The 18550-nt window shown below is 37.8% G+C and overlaps 2 protein-coding genes across 2 annotated transcripts; both read left to right on the forward strand.

The window, feature by feature from the left end:
- Positions 1 to 5299: 5299 nt before the first annotated feature.
- On the forward strand, positions 5300 to 12724 carry LOC131316366 (probable GABA transporter 2). The gene is made up of 7 exons (XM_058345701.1): positions 5300 to 5570; positions 5708 to 5938; positions 9769 to 9866; positions 10006 to 10192; positions 11221 to 11351; positions 11525 to 11761; positions 12077 to 12724. The coding sequence occupies exons 1-7, from the start codon at positions 5486 to 5488 to the stop codon at positions 12464 to 12466; spliced, it is 1359 nt and encodes a 452-aa protein (XP_058201684.1). The 5' UTR covers positions 5300 to 5485; the 3' UTR covers positions 12467 to 12724.
- A 2627-nt stretch (positions 12725 to 15351) lies between these two features.
- Positions 15352 to 15846, forward strand: LOC131317600 (uncharacterized). The gene has a single exon (XM_058347133.1). The coding sequence runs from the start codon at positions 15352 to 15354 to the stop codon at positions 15844 to 15846; it is 495 nt and encodes a 164-aa protein (XP_058203116.1).
- Positions 15847 to 18550: the final 2704 nt, after the last annotated feature.

Raw genomic sequence — 18550 nt, forward strand, 5'->3', positions numbered from 1 at the left:
ACCATTGAATTGTTAGAGGGTAGGTCCGTAGGTATGCACTCTCTTTTTTCTTTTTGGTTAAAAGGGTAGGTGCATACTCTACTGCACTAGCTAGAGCCTAGAGCGTTTGTTATATTGGGCATAAATGTTGAATAGAGTAGGGCAAACTACATGTGTGATCAATAGGAGTATTTTATGGCTTTGGCCCCAGTATTGACTACCTACAAGCCTCTCTTTTTTTGTCAGACGATATACATTAGCGGGGTGTTAATACGTTAGTCAATGGAAAGGTGGGTTTCAAAGACTATCCGTAGTCTTAAACCCAAAACCTGCTCCTTGAGGGACTCGAACTTTGATCACCACTGAAAAGAGAAGTGAACATTCCACCAGTGCTATGAGCCGACAATGCTTGAACAAATGTGCTAACCCAGTCCACCTAAGTCATTCAAGTTGAAAAGGTCAAAGTTCAGAGAATTAAAGTATATGGCAAAGTTGATGCCAAAAAATGGCAAAGGCCATCTTCGGTGTTACATTTAGCTGCTTTCATCTTTGTCAAAATCATCCCATAAAACTTAAATATAATGAGTTCTAGTTAACAATCGATCCGAATATTAAAACCAAACTTATACATATAAGAAGTTACTTGGCGCGAGCTTCATTTTCCCCTAAAAAAGAGTTTAGCCGGCCATGGGCTAATGGTGTTTACGAGCTTCCCCTATTCTGTTCCCAGCCGAACTACCCTCTCGTGCGGCCCCTTCTCCCCCTTTTATATGTGCTGCCCAGAATTTGCCTTACGAGAAACCAATTCCTTCTTTGTAAAGACTTCTTTTCCTAACAAAAATGTCAGACTTACAACAAAATCCTACAATATATATATACTTACAATATTCTTACATATCAGCATTGGGCCAACTATTTCATGCATTTTGCTCGGTGAAATGGTGGACCAGTGCTGACGTATAAGGGAAAATGACAGTCAAGGACGTGTTTTAATAATTAATACCCGTTAAGGACATTTTCAGTATTAATAAATGTTCTTAGCTTGTCCTTAGCGGACATTAATTATCAAAACATGTCCTGGGCCGTCATTTTCCCGACGTATAATGATGTTTCCTTTTCCTCTTTTCCCTTCTTTAGTCTTGACCGAATAATATGGAAACTAATATTGTCTTGGAGTTCTAATACTACCCAATCAATTCCAAAAGGGATTTGAACACCCCCACGTGCTTATGTTCTATTTTTATTTCAAAAGAAAATTCGATCACGAGCCTCGACTTGACATCAAATAAAATCCGACTTTGCGCTCTAGGAATTATTCAACGGCCGAAATATCAATTGTTATAATCTTTTTCCTGCTTGAACAAATGTGCTAATCCGACTTGACATTCCACCTGTGCTACGAGCCGACAATGCTTGAACAAATGTGCTAACCCAGTCCTCGACTTGACATCAAATAAAATCCGACTTTGCGCTCTAGGAATTATTCAATGGCCGAAATATCAATTGTTATATTCTTTTTCCTGCTTGAACAAATGTGCTAATCCGACTTGACATTCCACCTGTGCTACGAGCCGACAATGCTTGAACAAATGTGCTAACCCAGTCCTCGACTTGACATCAAATAAAATCTGACTTTGCGCTCTAGGAATTATTCAACGGCCGAAATATCAATTGTTATAATCTTTTTCCTGCAAAATAATAGTTCAATGTAAATGATTAAAAAACTAACAATAATCTCTAATTAAGAAAAAATGTAACCGGCCATTTATGCATCTATCAGTGCCAGCAAGTCCTACAGCTCATTGGAAACTCAACTACGGATTGGGTATTTGGATGAAACCTTAGGTTCGGCCTTTTCTCCGGCGTGTGGAACGGAGTATATTAAAAAGTTAGGACGAAACCATTTCCTTGTTAATTTTAAAAATGTTATTCCAACCAAGCACAGCCTTTTTGTTAAGTTCTTAGGCACGCATGAGAAGTCTGCTTTCTTATAAATTTATAAGTCTAAAATTTATTTTAGTATTTTTTATTTTCAAAATTTTTTGTTTAGCTTTTCATTGTCATAATTTTTGGAGTTAATTGAATCGTTAGTCTTGACTAGACGAATCAAAAAAGTATAAAAATGTGAACCGATGTTAAAAAAATTCAAATAAAACAGCACTTTAGACAAATAAGACAGTTGTTTAAAACTTTTCTCATCTTTAGTGAATTTTTTTCGTTTATAATGGATTAATCCAAACAATATCACTTGAATCTAACAAAAATTCAGAAAAGACGAACAAAATACACAAAATAAAAAAAAAATAAAAAAGTTTACAAGAATGAGGCCTAATTATCACTTTTTGTTTGGCTTTGACTTTCTGAGAATTTTTAGGTGCCAAGCGGGTACCACGTGGTGGTACCCGTCGGCGATCCCAGCAATCCAAACGTGTTTTGGGCGGGTCAGATTTATTCCCTCCCTCCCTCTCCTTCCTCTCACCCGACTACTCTATCTCCTCTTTTTGAAAGGGTCTCAAGCGATGCCCGGAGACGACGTCACTAGAAAAATAATAATACTTCCTCCGTCCCTGTTTGTTTGTCCCATTTCTGACTTTTGAGAGCGTTTGACCTCTTAAAGAATTGTCTATAATTTTCAATTCGTAATGTTTTTAATATGCAATATGGATCTTGTTTAATAGATCTCAATTAATTTTATTAATTATACAAAATTTTCAATATCATAAAAAACATTATAAAATGTAAGATATAAGTATATTTTTGAAAGACACGAATTTTGACAATTGGACAAACAAATTGGGATGGAGGGAGTAATAAGCACCAAATCCTAGCGGATTCGTGTGTTGTCCATACTGCAAAACGGATGGAGCTGCTGGCATCAAGGGTCCGAGATTTATACTGCAGCATAAGCGGAATCGAAGGGGAAGGTAAGGATAGCATGATTGGCTGGTGGTTGGTTCATGAGGGGTGCATAATCAACACATATAGAAAGTACGGCTGAGATCGCCTAGCTGCGAGGTACCATGTGTGTGGTACCTGCCCAACACCCAAAAACTTCTCTTACTTTCTAGTGCCTCGTCCTCTAATGAAGGTTGCTTTAGAGCATACTACAAAAAAAGATCTTAGGGGATTGGTTTATGTAAGATCTCACTAGTATTCTAATGTAGATCTCAACTACACTATAAAGAGATGACCTAATTGATGGATCCATTCCATTGTAATGTTGATCGACTAATTTTGGAGTACTTCATTGCTTGAGGAGTGTTTTACATATAAAACGATGAGTGTTTTACGTACATATAAATGATGAGTGTTTTACGTTGTCGAATTAAATCCCGGCCCTCTTCTGCACATGCTCGCTCCGCCCTCTATTTATTCATCTGCCAGAAACCGACGCCATCTCTGGCACCTTCATATTGTGCATTGGCTCTACCTTTATTTTTGAACTCGTTGTCATTTGCAATAATTCATTTTCTAGCCGAATGAATTCTGTCTTTGCCATCCAAACACTCAATCGGAACATGAAAAACGGGTTAATTTTATATCCAAACACCCCCCTAAAAAAAGCAGTTGGTAGAAAACAAACCCGTCCATTTGAGGTGACTACTAGTTAGGGCTCATAAGTGAACCTGATCCAACTGCTCGAATTCAAGCTCGTGTTTGCTCGTTAAAATCTCATTTAAGATCAACTTGGTACATAAACAAATCAAGCTTGAAAATATTTATGAAACCAGTTAAGCTTTCGAACCAAGCTCGAAAAATTACTGTTGTTCGACTTGCGATGTTTAAAAAATTCAAATTACTCAAGATCGGTGGCTCGATTAAAGCTCGCCGGAGATCAGTGCGTCTCATAAACAAGCCCTATCTCGAACATATTTTTATAACTCGTTAAGTTTTCAAACCAAACCCTAACAATCAACTGTGATTAGCTCGTTTGGTTCATTTATCAACACAACTAGCCCAAGTGCCCAACGCCGAGTGTTTGAGCTTGTGGTAGTTATGCTCAAGGCTAAAATCGTAACTACGATTCCAAAAGATGCCAAAAAATCAATCCTTTTCCGTTGCCCTCCACTCCACAATTTTTCTTACCCATTCTGTAGTCGTAATGATCTGATTTTGACCATCACCAAATTCTCTAAGAAAGGACGTGAATGCCGTATAGATTAGCTTCCACGCTTCAAAGAACATTTCCTCCACGCTTCAAAGTGGTTTCTACACTTCTCTTTCTCTATCTAAGCTCAAATTTTTCTTGACTCTCATTTCAGGTCGGGTGGGTTTTTCAATTGAATGGGGTCACTATGCTAGTTCAATCCAACCTTCCCTCTTCGCTTTTGAGCCTGTTGAAGGTAGTTATGCTCAAGGCTAAAACCGTAACTAAACTTACACAAGATACCAAAAAAGCAATCCTTTCCTTTCCCATGCCTGGCCTCCTGACCAACCCATGATGTAATCGTAATATGATTTTGACCTTTACGGAATTCTCTGAGAAGGATGTGAATGCAATGTTCATTTATACTCCATCCGTCCCAATTGAATGATTACTTTTGAGAATTTGTGTTACTTTTTAATTGATTATATATTGTAATTTATAATGTTTTAGGTGATTTTGAAAACATTGTATTATAGAACAAATCGAGATCTATCAAATAAGATCCATATTGGATATAAAATTCATTACTAATTTAAAAATATAACTAGTTTTTTTATCCAGTTAGAATAGAACTGTGACAAATAAATTGGGACGGAAAGAGTACAAGGTAATTGATTTTCATACTTCCCATTTTACTAATTTTTTTCCTAATTGTACTAATTTTTTTGTCATATTGTGATGTGCATTTACAATATTGCGTTCCAGGTGTAATAAATTAACTCATGAAAGGTTAACACTGTAAATTTACATATAAGACGACAAAACAGTGTCCTTCCTCGCTTTACATACAGTAAAGCTAAAGGTACTGCAGGTTGTGTACAGCAGACGTGCACAGACCGCTTTTGGGCCGTCTTGGGTTCCACAAAGATGATCGGAGTCGCTCATGTTATTCAAAATATTTCGTTTAGAGTCCCTGTAAAAAACCACCTCAATCCGATATCGAGAAGGGTGTTTATGAATCATTCAACTTTGCTTCAAAATTTAGGCTACCCTAAACGAAGTATTTTGAACAAAATAAACGGCTCCAATCATCTTTGCAGAACTTTAGACGGAAGCAAAAGTGGTATGTGCGCGGCTGTACACAACCTGCTGTAACCTGTACCAGCGTTCCTTTACATAATCCAAATGGGTTTTATATTTATAGATTAGATAAACTTCAAAGAGAATTATAGCCTTTGAGCATAACTACCAATTGCTTTCAAATCTGCCTCGTATAGTCTTAGACGTTTCTACAACTACCTTTTCAGTTCTCTCTCTTCCCTCCCTCTCTACCCTCTTCCCTCTCCCTCTCCCTCTCCCTCTCCCTATCTCCCTGTCTCTCTCTCTCTCTCTCTCTCCAAGCTGGATTACCAAAAGATAATGGAAGACCCTCCAACACCCGACCCTTTGCCAGATTCCAGTCGAGAAGACGACGCCGGTGCAGCTTTCGTCTTGGAATCAAAAGGTGAAAAACAAAAAAAGACTGCTCTACCCTCTCTCCAAGCGGGGTCCAATTAAAGCCAAAACGAAAATTTACAGCAATTTCACCCGTATACATATATCACAATTCGTGTTAATCGCGGTATATACATGTACGTGCAGGGCAATGGTGGCACGCGGGGTTCCACCTGACGACGGCGATCGTGGGTCCGACGATACTGACGCTGCCGTACGCGTTCCGCGGACTGGGGTGGGTGCCGGGGTTCTTGTGCTTGACGGTGATGGGGGTGGTCACCTTCTACTCCTACCAGCTCATGTCCCTCGTGCTCGAGCGCTGCGAGAAAGAAGGGCGCCGCCACATCCGCTTCCGCGAGCTCGCCGCCGACGTCTTAGGTAAGCCTGGCTTCTCTCAGTGAATCTCGCCGTGGATTTTGGGACTGACCGACCCACTTTTGAAGATTGCATTTTCAAGATGTAAACTTAAAGTTAAGGCATTTTTTTCGCTAATTACTAACTATGACTTCTTTTAATTTATATAAAAAAAAATTTTGAATTTTTCTTCATTGAATGAATAAGTAGACTTTGCACTTATTTTTAATTTCTCATTTTGATGATCCGACAATTTTTTTGGGACGGAATGTCAAGAATAATGTCGATCGGTTACCTAATTAGAAAAAGTCAATCTTTCAAAAAGGTATATATTAGATAAACAATATGAATTTGGCTTCTCGGAGCATCCAGATAGCATCCAGATTGAAATAATCAATAATCAAAAGTTGTCACATTATTTTTTGGTTATTCATTTAAAGGGTTGCTAAGGTTAGCAATGGAGAGGTCCACAGTGGTACAATCAAAATTGAATAACCAAAATTTGTCACATCACATATTCAACTTATAAAATCTAAAAATTGTGACATAAAAAATAGTTTTCAAACTAAGAAAAACAGGTTATTGAAAAAAGAGAAAATAATTTTTTGAAAACTTTGATTTAAAAAAAAACAGTTTTCGAAAAAAGTAAAAAAAAATGTTTTTGAAAAAAAATTAAAAAGAACAGTTTTTGAAAAAAAGGTTTTAATAAAAAAACTATTTTGACAAAAAAACTGTATTGGGAAAAACTGTTTTTATAAAAAACTGTTTTGGGATATAAAAACAGTTTTTGCAAAAAAATAAAAATAGTTTTTAAAAGTATTTTTCGTAGAAACATGTTGAAAATGAAGGAGAGAGTAGGTTTTTGAAACTGTTTTTATAAAAATGTAGATTTAGTTTGGTTATTGACAAAATGTTGCTAATTTTGATTATTCAAGGGCTAAAATTTGATGAGTTGCTAAGAGGTTGCTAAGTTTGGTTATTCCAATGTGAGCTATTTTTTGAGCAAATGTTGTTAACTTTAACAATTTTTTAATTTTGATTATACCACTGTGAATGCTCTCAGTGGACGTCGCTATGCAGTTTTTGTATTTCCTACTATTTTGATAGTCGGATTCATTCATCTTTCACCGATCAATCGTCGATTAATTCCGATTTTTAAAACACTGGCAACGAGACGTAAGTACATGGACGATTTGGATCCTTAAAATTGACCCAGTCCCAAAATGACAAAAGATACGGTCTAGTCCACCGCTCGTGTGAAGTAGTGGTTACGACGCGTTAATTACATAGAAGTACTATTTTTTATTGTTTAGGTGTCCCCTGTCTTTAAGGCTTCCTTGTCGCTGACGTGAACGTGCCCGATCTTGATATCTCAGAATCAACTCGTTGACTGCCCCCACATGGTTGCAGTTTATCTGATTTAAAATCATGTTAGTATTACGTTATTGAGTAGACTTTTCTCATAAAAAAGCAATTCTGGCATGTGAATTTGTTGGTTCGCATCTCGACTAATTCTGTTACTTACGCCAATATTTTTTTTGTGAAGTATTTCAAAGAATCATACTCTTTATATATATAAAAAGAACTCGTTGATATATACTAAATTGTAGATTTTTTTTTTTTGAATTGTTGTGGAAATTTTTTGTTATTTTTAAGTTATCGTTTGTTATCATTTTGTGGGACGGACAAAGATTTTGGGACGTAGAAGTATATAATTGCCTTGGCTTGAATTTTTTTTACTGTATCTTTTTAAGCGAGTATTTTTTCGCATTTTCTTTATTTATATTAGATTCGGGTCAAGTTTTTTATATTAATCACTCGTTTCGATGAGATGTATGAGAGGAACCGCAAAAGTGTAAAAATATTGACAACGATAGAAGAAAGTTCACTAAAGACGAAAAAAGTTAGTATCCTTAGTGTTGTATTACATGAATTATTTTCAACTTTGGTCTATATTTTTTACTTTTTGATACCCTCGTCGGGACGACAGGGGTGTTGTAAAAATTATGACAAAAATCTAAAAAAGTAACTAAAAGTTAAATTAAAATTAATTAATTTGGACCAAACTCAACCTAAATGTAAGCAAGTACCCCATGCGTAAGCGTGTGAAATGGTTGTGGGAGAGGCTGTAGGGAATATTCCAAGGTTCGCGCAAGCTGATCCGGTACACTCTACCTTAAAAAAAAAAAAAAAAAGAAGTAGGTGCCATACAATTTTTCTTTGGTGCCAAGTCGTGATAAGTTCGCCTAAACCTACCCACATTCTTGGTCTCTATAATGGAAAATATACACAAGTGGACAAGTGGACCTTAAAGGGTTGTGCTTAGTTAGGATTTATTTTTGGCGGTTAGAGATGTCTAGGCCAACTTACGTGCTTCTTGATTTATTCATTTACTTTCACGGTCTGATCAAATGCAAGCCATCTATGCCGGGACTAAGAGGTTCACATAAATTTCTTTCTTACGACTTACTCTCAAAAATAGAATTGTAATCAATTGAGTGGGGAGAAAATTCACCAACCCACCAGACTAACCCTTCGGCTTAGCTTTGATGTGCGTAGAGAACTCAAAAGTGGGATCAGGCTTGGCTTTGTCTGTTTTCTATAGTTGACTTTGAATAGAAGTGGTCCAGTATCTATCGGTCTAGTAGAGTTGCCCTGGCATTAACTTTTCCCTGCCTTCCACCTGCAATTGGATTTCGTTGATCACTTTGCCCAACTTTTGTACTTGGATGCTGTGAAGTTGTAGGTTCAACTAATATACGGAGGGAAGCCTTTCATGGAAATGGACTGAACCGTGCAATTGATCTGTTTGTGGGTCCTTCTCGGGTCCAATTTGATGATCCAAACCGTTTAGTATTCTGGAGCTTGTTGACAATATCAGTCATATCGAAAATTTGGTTGATAGGATATTGTTTGATATGAATTCGGAACACATTTGTCGTAGAACATAACAAGATTACAACATCTATTTGGAACTCATTTAACCCATTTTTCTCAAGAGAATTGTATTCCAAAATTATATCAACCGGTATCCGATCAAACATTATATCAATTGGTATCCGATCAACCTAATTTTGACGTGGTTGATTTTATTGACCACCTCAAGAATGTGGACGGGTTGGATCATCGAAATGGGCCCGGGAAGGCCACAAATGGGCCAACTTGACGGTCCAGTCCCTTTTCATAGACTGAAGAGGATCCTCTTCCTATACAGAGAAAATTGAGGTCCTATGATCGGAAGGGTTGATTGGGGTTACGGTAGATTCTTGTAACACATGACAAAAAGTAAAAATAACTTTGTTACAACGAAACACAAATCTGAACCATTCCGTTGTTGGTAAGGAGCTTAATTCAACTTTAATTTTGTTACTAAGTTGATATACTTTTCAAAATTTCCCGATTCGATTTTTGTTAATCTTTTGCCATGAGAGAATGAGAAATAAGCATCCTGTACCGCAATTTGATTTTAGCTTTCGTACGAGGATCTTCTGGGATCGAGTTTATAGGAAAACATCGAACATCCATCGGAAGCAGTCTCACTTATTATTAACATGTCAATTCCAAGCTTTGACAAGAACAGGAACGAGAGCAACAATAAGAGCATTATCAGTCTTCCTTTCAGTATCCGGGAGCAATGCCCCGGGGCACTGTTTAGTTTTCACCATTATATACTCACAATTCCCTCTTGGTTTTGTTTGTTTGCTTAGTACAATTATAACAAAGAGATAGAGCCCCCCTAACCAAAAAAAGAAGCAAATGGGACCAGAGAGCCTCATCTCATTCAGGAGCAGCTAGCATTAGTCGTGTATTTCCATTTTTATTTTATTAAAACGCGTTTTTGTTTTCTGTGATAGGGTCCGGATGGATGTTTTATTTTGTAATATTCATCCAGACAGCCATCAACACCGGCATTGGCATTGGAGCTATTCTGCTTGCTGGTGAATGCCTCCAGGTATTGCTTAACTCATTGCTTCTGGTACTATAGCGGTGGGAAACTGGATAAGTAGCTAGTTTGAGGGGATTACAACATCTAGCTGCCAGTTTTACCCCCCCGTGATTCTGATAAAATTTCTACTCCATGGCTGCACAAGATCATGTACTCAAACCTTTCGCCCAACGGGACGATGAAATTGTACGAGTTCATAGCGATTGCGACCGTGGTTATGATAGTTCTTTCTCAGCTCCCAACCTTCCACTCTCTCAGACACATCAACTTGGTTTCGCTCTTCCTCAGCTTAGGCTACACTTTTCTGGTGGTTGGTGCTTGTGTTCATGCAGGTAAAATTAATATCTGTTTCGCTCTGACGTCGTACATGTTACCAGTGCCTATTTCTTGTTGATAACAGCTCTGGATTTGATCCAGAACCACACACACACACAGAACAATAATCAACCAAAATGCACAACGAAAGAACAAAACATTTACTTTCACGGTTCTCCTACTTTGGGCACGTCCATGGTTCACCCTAGTTTTCCACTATGTATCCGATACAGAAGACAGTAAAAAATTCATCAGCTGCTGTGTACCGCAAAATATATATGTTTATCTGAGGGCACTGCATCAAGTATTCTAGTGAGTGAATTGTATCCTGGGTACAAGATGTGGATTTTGTGCTTGTAATCACCACTGAAACAAGCTTATGTACATTTTTGCGAGGCTTCTACAACTTACGACAAATTTCCAAAATGTCGACTTTTTAATCGAGTGCACATTTGGCACTTCTCTTGGATTTGTATTGCTCCTTGGCTCAAAACTACAAAGTATGTGCTAAGACTAACAGGTTATATCCTAAGCCAGGAGGATGAAAGTGGGAAGCAAAAACAGAGGATGTAAATATGTGAAGGGTGAACTATCTAAGCCACACCAGAACGCCCGTGAGGCACTTGTGAACTGCTCATTTGAGGCCCATTGTAGGCGCCAGGACCCTCGATTAATAACATATGATTTTGGTCTGAAAAATGTACTGAAATCAATTGTTAAGTTGATCGACGGGAATTTAAGCTTGTGATTGATGGTAGCGCGTGCAATTAGGGAACACACACAGAGCATCTTCAAAGACTTTGCCTTTTGTTTTGATTCAACCATCTCTTTCTCGACTTGGCACGAGAAGATTTTCTAACATAGCATGTTGGACTGTAATTTGCTTTTTCTACTTGAAGGACTAATATTTTTGGTGACTTCTTCAAGGTCCATGAAGAATATAGATTCATGTCTTATACACATAGTGGAAAGAGATAGTATCATGTTTCTTGTCGGCACAATCTGCTTTGATAAAGACTGATTTCGCAGGCCTTATGTTGTGCAGGTACTGCAAAAAATGCTCCGCCGAAGGACTATTCTTTAGAAACTTCAGAATCGGCGATGGTGTTCAGTGCATTCACTTCCATCTCCATTATTGCTTCCCTTTACGGGAATGGGATACTACCTGAAATTCAAGTAAGTTGCTTCCTTTCACTCGACTTTTTTCATACCTTGAAGACCAAGAATATTCGTATTACATATGCAAAGCATCAGATGGAGAGAAAAGCCATTGGCATAATTGAAAACATAGAATGGATAAATATCGTGATTCACATCTGATCTGAAATCCTGCCATGTCAACAATACAGGCAACTCTGGCTCCACCAGTCGCCGGGAAGATGTTGAAAGGACTTATGATGTGTTACGCTGTAATTTTCGTTACTTTCTATTCCGCTGCAGTGTCTGGATACTGGGCGTTTGGGAACCAATCTAACTCGAACATTCTCAAGAGCTTAATGCCTGACGAAGGGCCTTCTTTGGCTCCAACTTGGCTTCTAGGCCTTGCCATTGTCTTTGTTCTCCTCCAACTCTTTGCCATCGGCCTTGTAAGTTGCTACCGCCCTGTTTGCTTACAGTTATCCGAATCTGTGAATATTTTTGCAGTCGATGATTTTCAGAACTTATTTTCGGATAAATTTTTAGGAAAGAAACCATTCTTGAGAGGACATATAGATGTTTTCATATAGTTGAATTTAATTGTGCTAAAAACTAATGAGGATGAGAAAAAGAATACTCAACAAAACTGCAACCAAAAATCGAGAAGTTGCAAGATGGTTTAAAGAAGAAGTTTGTGAGTACGATTACATATATTCGAAGAAACTTTTTCCAACATGTTTTGATCCTCTTCATCAAAAACACAGGTTTATTCTCAAGTAGCATTTGAGATCATGGAAAAGAAATCAGCAGATGTGAAGCAAGGGATGTTCTCCAAACGAAACTTAATCCCAAGACTAGTTCTTCGGACAATCTACATGATATTCTGCGGATTTTTCGCAGCGATGCTTCCGTTCTTTGGTGACGTTAACGCTGTAGTAGGAGCAATTGGATTCATCCCCTTGGATTTCATACTCCCCATGCTTCTCTACAACATTAGCTTTAAGCCACCGAGATCGTCCCTCATCTATTGGGTCAATATCTCCATTATGGTTGTCTTCACCGGCGTAGGACTCTTGGGGGCATTCTCTTCTATAAGGCAGTTGGTTCTTGATGCCAGTCAGTTCAAGCTCTTCAGCAGTAATGTGGTTGATTGACCTTCTTCGAATAGCAGAGTTTGCGATCTCATTCGTAATCCCTCGATGCTGTGAAACTATGCCGTTCTGGAAAGCATCGGTACATGGGGAATCAATGAAAGTGCGAAATCCCGACGGCTGCATTTTGGTTTCGTTAAGAGAAATGATGAAACACTGCGGCGGGTTCACAGTTTCTTGTACTGGAAATACAACAAAGTGTGCAGTGCAAACATTGTTGTATATTGGTACTACCTACAAATGTGTTTTCTCAGTTTCGTTTCTTCCTTTTCTTATTCTTTCCTTTCTGGCAAATTCGGCTAAATCTTCAAACATGTTCACGGCTACATGTTCAAACATTCCATTGCAACTCGAACCCTATAGTGCAGGAGTGCACTATAGGGTGTAGTGCACGGTCCGAGCTTTTCGTTCGGCAATCAATGTTTAAGATTTCATCTCGGCGGATAGGTCCCCTGGTCCGTCAAATAATTTCCTTACCATCATTAGTGGAGGATGAGTGGGATCCATCAAAAAGTAATTTTCATCTATAATAAAAGGAGTATTTATTCAACGCTTTCCGGTGTTCCATGTGACGTTTTCAAGTGATATTCTCAACAAATTACGTGGCGACAAACTTCATGATTACAGCATACACTTATATTAGATAATTCAGAGACAACCACATGCATAGCTTGTGTTTTGATAATTCATTGATCGAGAGTACCACATAGGCCATGTCACATGCATGGTTTTTCATAGAGTTCTCCACACGAGTGATTAGTCACTTATTAGTGAATAAATCCTTTCGACTCCACACGTTTTCAACCGACAAGAGGGAGATATTCTTCATCCTGACATCCTCTTCCAGCTTGAGAGAGAGAGTGTGGCTACTCAAATGTTATTTGAAGGTCATTATTACTCCCCTAGTTTCACGGTCATTGTTGAAACGTGCATTTTTTTTAATGATCAGATGTTCCGGCCAGTTTATGTACACAACTTGACTAATTTAGAATCACAAATTCTACCGTCCACTAGTGGCGCCCCGTTTAAAGCCAAGGCATAGATGTGTATGGAAGGGTCCCAAAATGAGTTAATAACACATGAGATGTTTGAAACGTGAGACCAAAATTAAGAGGGAACAAATTCCTACGTTTCGTCTTGACCACCAGCTCAACCCAGAGAAATGTGTGCATCTCTCTGGATATACATGAACACTAAAGATAGGTACGCCATCTTTTTACACTATATAGTTATACTATATTTTATATGGGGCCCATTTCGGATCTCAGAAAAATTCAAAAAATACCGATAAATTTTAAAATATTATTTTATGGGGTCCTGTAAAAAATCAGCTCCAACGGATATCAGTAAGTATTATTTCTAGATTTGTAGTGGCGAAATTGCACAGTTAAGCAATTTCATCCCTACGAATCAAGAAGTAATACTTACCGATATCCGTTGGAACTAATTTTTTACAGGACCCCATAAAACAATATTTTAGAATTTATGAATATTTTTTCTGAATTTTTATGGGACTCGAAATGAACCCCACATAAAATATAGTGTATGTAGCATCTCTCGTGAAATATATGAATAATAATGATCATTTCAATACTATTTAGCACTTATTTAGCTGGCCCACTAATCAAGAATCCAAGATTAAAGCATAAACTACTGTACAGTGATATTGTTAAATGTTAATCATTGAGTCGTCCTCCATTATTCGGCAGACCCATTTTTTAGACCCCCGTGTTTTGCGTGACATCTTATCTTATTATTAGCATATATCGGTCATCTGTGGAGACATTTTGCATATTTTAGAGCCTGCCGAGAATAATAATCTTGTCAAAATTACATTAATCGGATACTAATCAATACTTGCCGAAATTCCGTTTTTAGAAATAATAGTAAGGTTGATTAGGTATGGATGGCCAAACCCAAACCTAGGATATATGATCCTATAAAGATGTACTCCAATATGAGACTCTATCCGGTCAAACAGACAGATCGTAGGCGTAAGAGCAGTCGTACACCTTCTATTATCCGAAACTAGAAACACCACCGATTCGTGAACTTGTTTTAATTTAGTTGATCCCATTGGAATACTTGGATCAATTATCCGAATTTCGGCATGTTATTAAGTCTCATAATTAACTCCCCAAGTTTCAAATTATCTCAACATTAATCTAGAAAACTAGACAACTGCTTTATGCAATTGGTAAGTCACTACTTTCCCTTTGTGGAAGGTATTGGGTTCGAGCCCCACAGGGGCAGGTCCTTTAAAGGTCAGGGTTATAGATAACCTCTGGACCACCTGCTAATCCTAAGTCCTAACACCCCCACTAATCTCTGCTGATTTATATCTCCTGACAAAAAATAAAAATAAAAATCTAGAAAACTAGAGAAGCTTATCTTAACAAAAAAAAAACATTAAAATAAAAAGTAACAAGAGCCTCATGGCCGACCATATCTCCTTATTTAATGCCTTGGTTGTCAAACGGAAAGTTCCCTAACACGGATACAGAATTCAATGGTCCATGCAAGGAGGCCGTGACTAGTTTAATATCTGCCTTCTCATCATAAACTTTATTAAAGCTAAGCAAGCTTTTCGGATTATCTTCTGCGCACCTTAAATAATACGTGACGAATCAAGTTCACCTTTCGGGGAACCAAATGAAAATCGGGATAATATTTTGTATAGACCGACCCAATAAAAATCGACGATGGTTTCAAATCTGAAACATTATAAAGGAGACCGCTTAATCATGACGTTAACGACCAGACAAATCCTTTCAAGATTTGGTCGTCATTATCTTAATCCAACGCGTTCCCACCTAACCTGCCACTACATAACCCAAACACACTTCCCGTCTTCTCTCTCTCTCTCTCTCTCTCTCTCTCTCAAAACAATGGAAAAGGCACAAGAGAAACCCGTGTCTCTCGTCTGGGACTGCGGTAGTTCACTCTACGACTCGTTCGAACGCAAATCGCTCGAGCGCCAGCTTCACTCAGCCATATCATCGAGAACTCTCTCCATGCCCCACCTATCGGACCGTCAGGCGGCCCGCCCGCCGCCACCACCGCCGCGGAAACCACTACCGACGCAACACGTGGCAAAAAAGTACTCATCGAAATTTTCCGTGTCGTTTCAGAAGCTTGTTCGGTTCGTTTTCGGACCGAAACAAAGCAGCAGCAATCCGCTGCTCAAGAAGAGAGACGGGGCGAAAGGCGGATTCGACAATCATTTTTTCTACGGGCCCGGCGCGCTTTACACGATACCGGAGGTTGCGGAAGGCGGCAGGGACTACCACGATGGCTCGCCAGATTATAACTCGGCGTTGGTGGGGCGGTCGGTCTCGGATCGGTTTACTAGTACCGCCTCTGTCGGTGTTTCATGTGCTTGATGGAAACAACCCATACTGTATATGTTCTTTATAGTATATGAGTTTGTTAATTACGCAAATACTATATGAGTTTTTAGGTTAGTTGTTTTGTGATGTTTATGAAAATTACTAAGGCCATCCCAGTATCCGTTAGATAGTTGTGTATGCTTGGCTTGAATGACAGTAATCTTGAGGAGAAATTTGAATGTGATCATATTTTTATCGTTTCATGATGCTTATGTTTGGAATTGACGGGGATGTGAATTTGATTCCTAATGACGTATTCGACCAAGAAGCACCTTCCCAAACTCAGTAAGAATTTGATCACCGTTTGACAGTGACACTACTACAAAAATAGATAAAGATCTCGGTCATTTGGTGTGATCTTTCACTTTTAATCTCGCATTTAAAATCGTGGTCTATCAATGTGTAACTAAAAGTATCTATCTTTTAACCACAAGATAAAAACCATGATTAGAACTCATTAAAATCGTGACTAAAAACATAAAAACTATGATTAAAAATGATAAAACTGTGACCTTTAATAGCTTAACATTTCAGTTTTATTATAAAACCGTGGTTGTTTAGAGAGAAATTAATAAAAATCCCACATTATTTCTCCTATTGGGTTTTGAACCCAAGTCTCTTGAGTTTTACATACAAATTTCAACCAACTGCACCACACACACTTTTCAATATATAATTGAAATATTTAATATATATAACATATGCGTTTAACATTAAAATATATTTCGAACATCATTTTGAACCTTTAAATATTAAAATTAGCAATTTTGATAAACATGAAAATTGTAGCCCTTTGTGTTATTGTTCAAACCCAATTTGAATTATCTCAATTAATGGATTTCTGAACATAGAGTTATACTCGAAATACATTTGGCGATGAAACGCAACCTTCATAAATTTTGTCACCAAAGGTACCCATTTGGCGGCAAAATATATTTTCATCACCAAAAGTGCCCCATTTTGTGATGAAATATTTTTTGTAGAATGGTTGAGAGTGACATTTATTTAGGGGTATTGCGCGAGGAGTCGATTAAGGGGTAAGCAACTTTCAACTTTTCCTATATAAGAGCTTTCATCTCAAGTCTAAAAAAAAATGTTCTCTAACTTACGATCTCAGTTTCTAGATGACAGAGATTAAAGATTCTTTTTATCTCAGTTTTTCCGAAATGAGATATATTCTTTCATATATAATCTCAGTTTTTGAAAAACGAGATCTATTTTTGAAGTTACAATCTCACTTTTAGATTATTGAGATTAAGAAATCTTTTCATCTCAGTTTTTTTCGAAACGAGATATATTCTTTCATATATAATCTTAGTTTTTGAGAATGAGATCTATTCTTCAAGTTACAATCTCACTTTATAGATTACTGAGATTAAAAAATCTTTTCATCTCAGTTTTTTCGTATAATTGAGATTAAAACTATAGTCCATAACATTTTATTACGTTTTTACAAAAAGTGAGATCTTTTTAGTTTTTGGACTGTGATTTTTATACCATTTTGTAGTAGTGTGATCCAGTCGCGTCATATCTCCGTGAGATGTTTCATTGGACAGTGACCCAATCGCATCGTATCACCGTTGTACCCAATGAATTTAAATTTACCTAAGTGATAGTATTAAGGGAGCCAAGAATGGGGATAGTGCTCCAGTGGCTACTCAGTTAGTTGCATGAGTCAGTTACATTCCAAGATCCTGAAAGCCGAAGCTATTTTTGCGAAGGAAAAAGGAAGATCGTGTAATAAGATCTACTCAAATTCTTATCAATGGTGTCTGCGAAAACTCAATCAGTGTAACATTACCTTCTGCTCTAGCAAATGGTTTCACTGGATGTGTTGATGCATGGATCGATTGCGTGTCCAGTTGAAAATATTTTAGATGATCGCGAATCCAGAATTCACTCTGTGGAAATTCACATGAATAATATCATGCTTGTATGCAACTCTTTCTGCATCGACACTGCCTCACATTCTAGGACTTTTGATTCTGCTTCGCAAGTGTGGTGTTTCTCTTGAAGCCAGAATATTCAATTTCATTATCTCGCTCGCACATTCGTGATCGAAAAAGGCAATTGCATGGTCATCTAAAACTGGAACTTTGGAGATGTGCTCAAAGATTAGGTGCTGTAGGCTGTGTTGATGATGATGATGATCTGATTTTTCATACATTGCATGACCGTTAACCCCATTTCATGAGCCTTCGTGAGTATGATCAACTTAAGATGTCAATTAGAACAATATGGGGCGCTCTTAGATTTTTGATGAGTTAGTTTTAACTTTGAATGCCGAGGAATCTTCAATTCACAAGAAAATCTGGAATCGAAAGTTTAGTGTACTTCTCATCACTGCTCATAAAACTCATTCTTCTCTCATTGCTGGAACTGGACAATTGAAATGAGTACTTGGATGAGCTGAAATACAATAACTTAATTGAAGAATTTGCTTTAAAAAAATGCAAAGTGACAGTTGAGCGTGCTATCATAAAGCACTGCACCTGAGATTACATTTTAATTTTAATTTTTAATGAAATTCAAACTAAAACATAGTAGTATAGAGTATTGCTAGAGGTACCGACAGCCGGTGTAGGAAAATCGTACCGACGGCCACCGGATGGCCGATCCGAGCTGTCCAAAAATATAAATAAATAAAAAACGAGGGGGCCAACGTGGGAATTAACGGCATCCGATGTGTCTAGGGTAC

Source organism: Rhododendron vialii, chromosome 2a (genome assembly GCF_030253575.1).
Source record: "Rhododendron vialii isolate Sample 1 chromosome 2a, ASM3025357v1".
NCBI classification, from domain to species: Eukaryota; Viridiplantae; Streptophyta; class Magnoliopsida; order Ericales; family Ericaceae; genus Rhododendron; species Rhododendron vialii.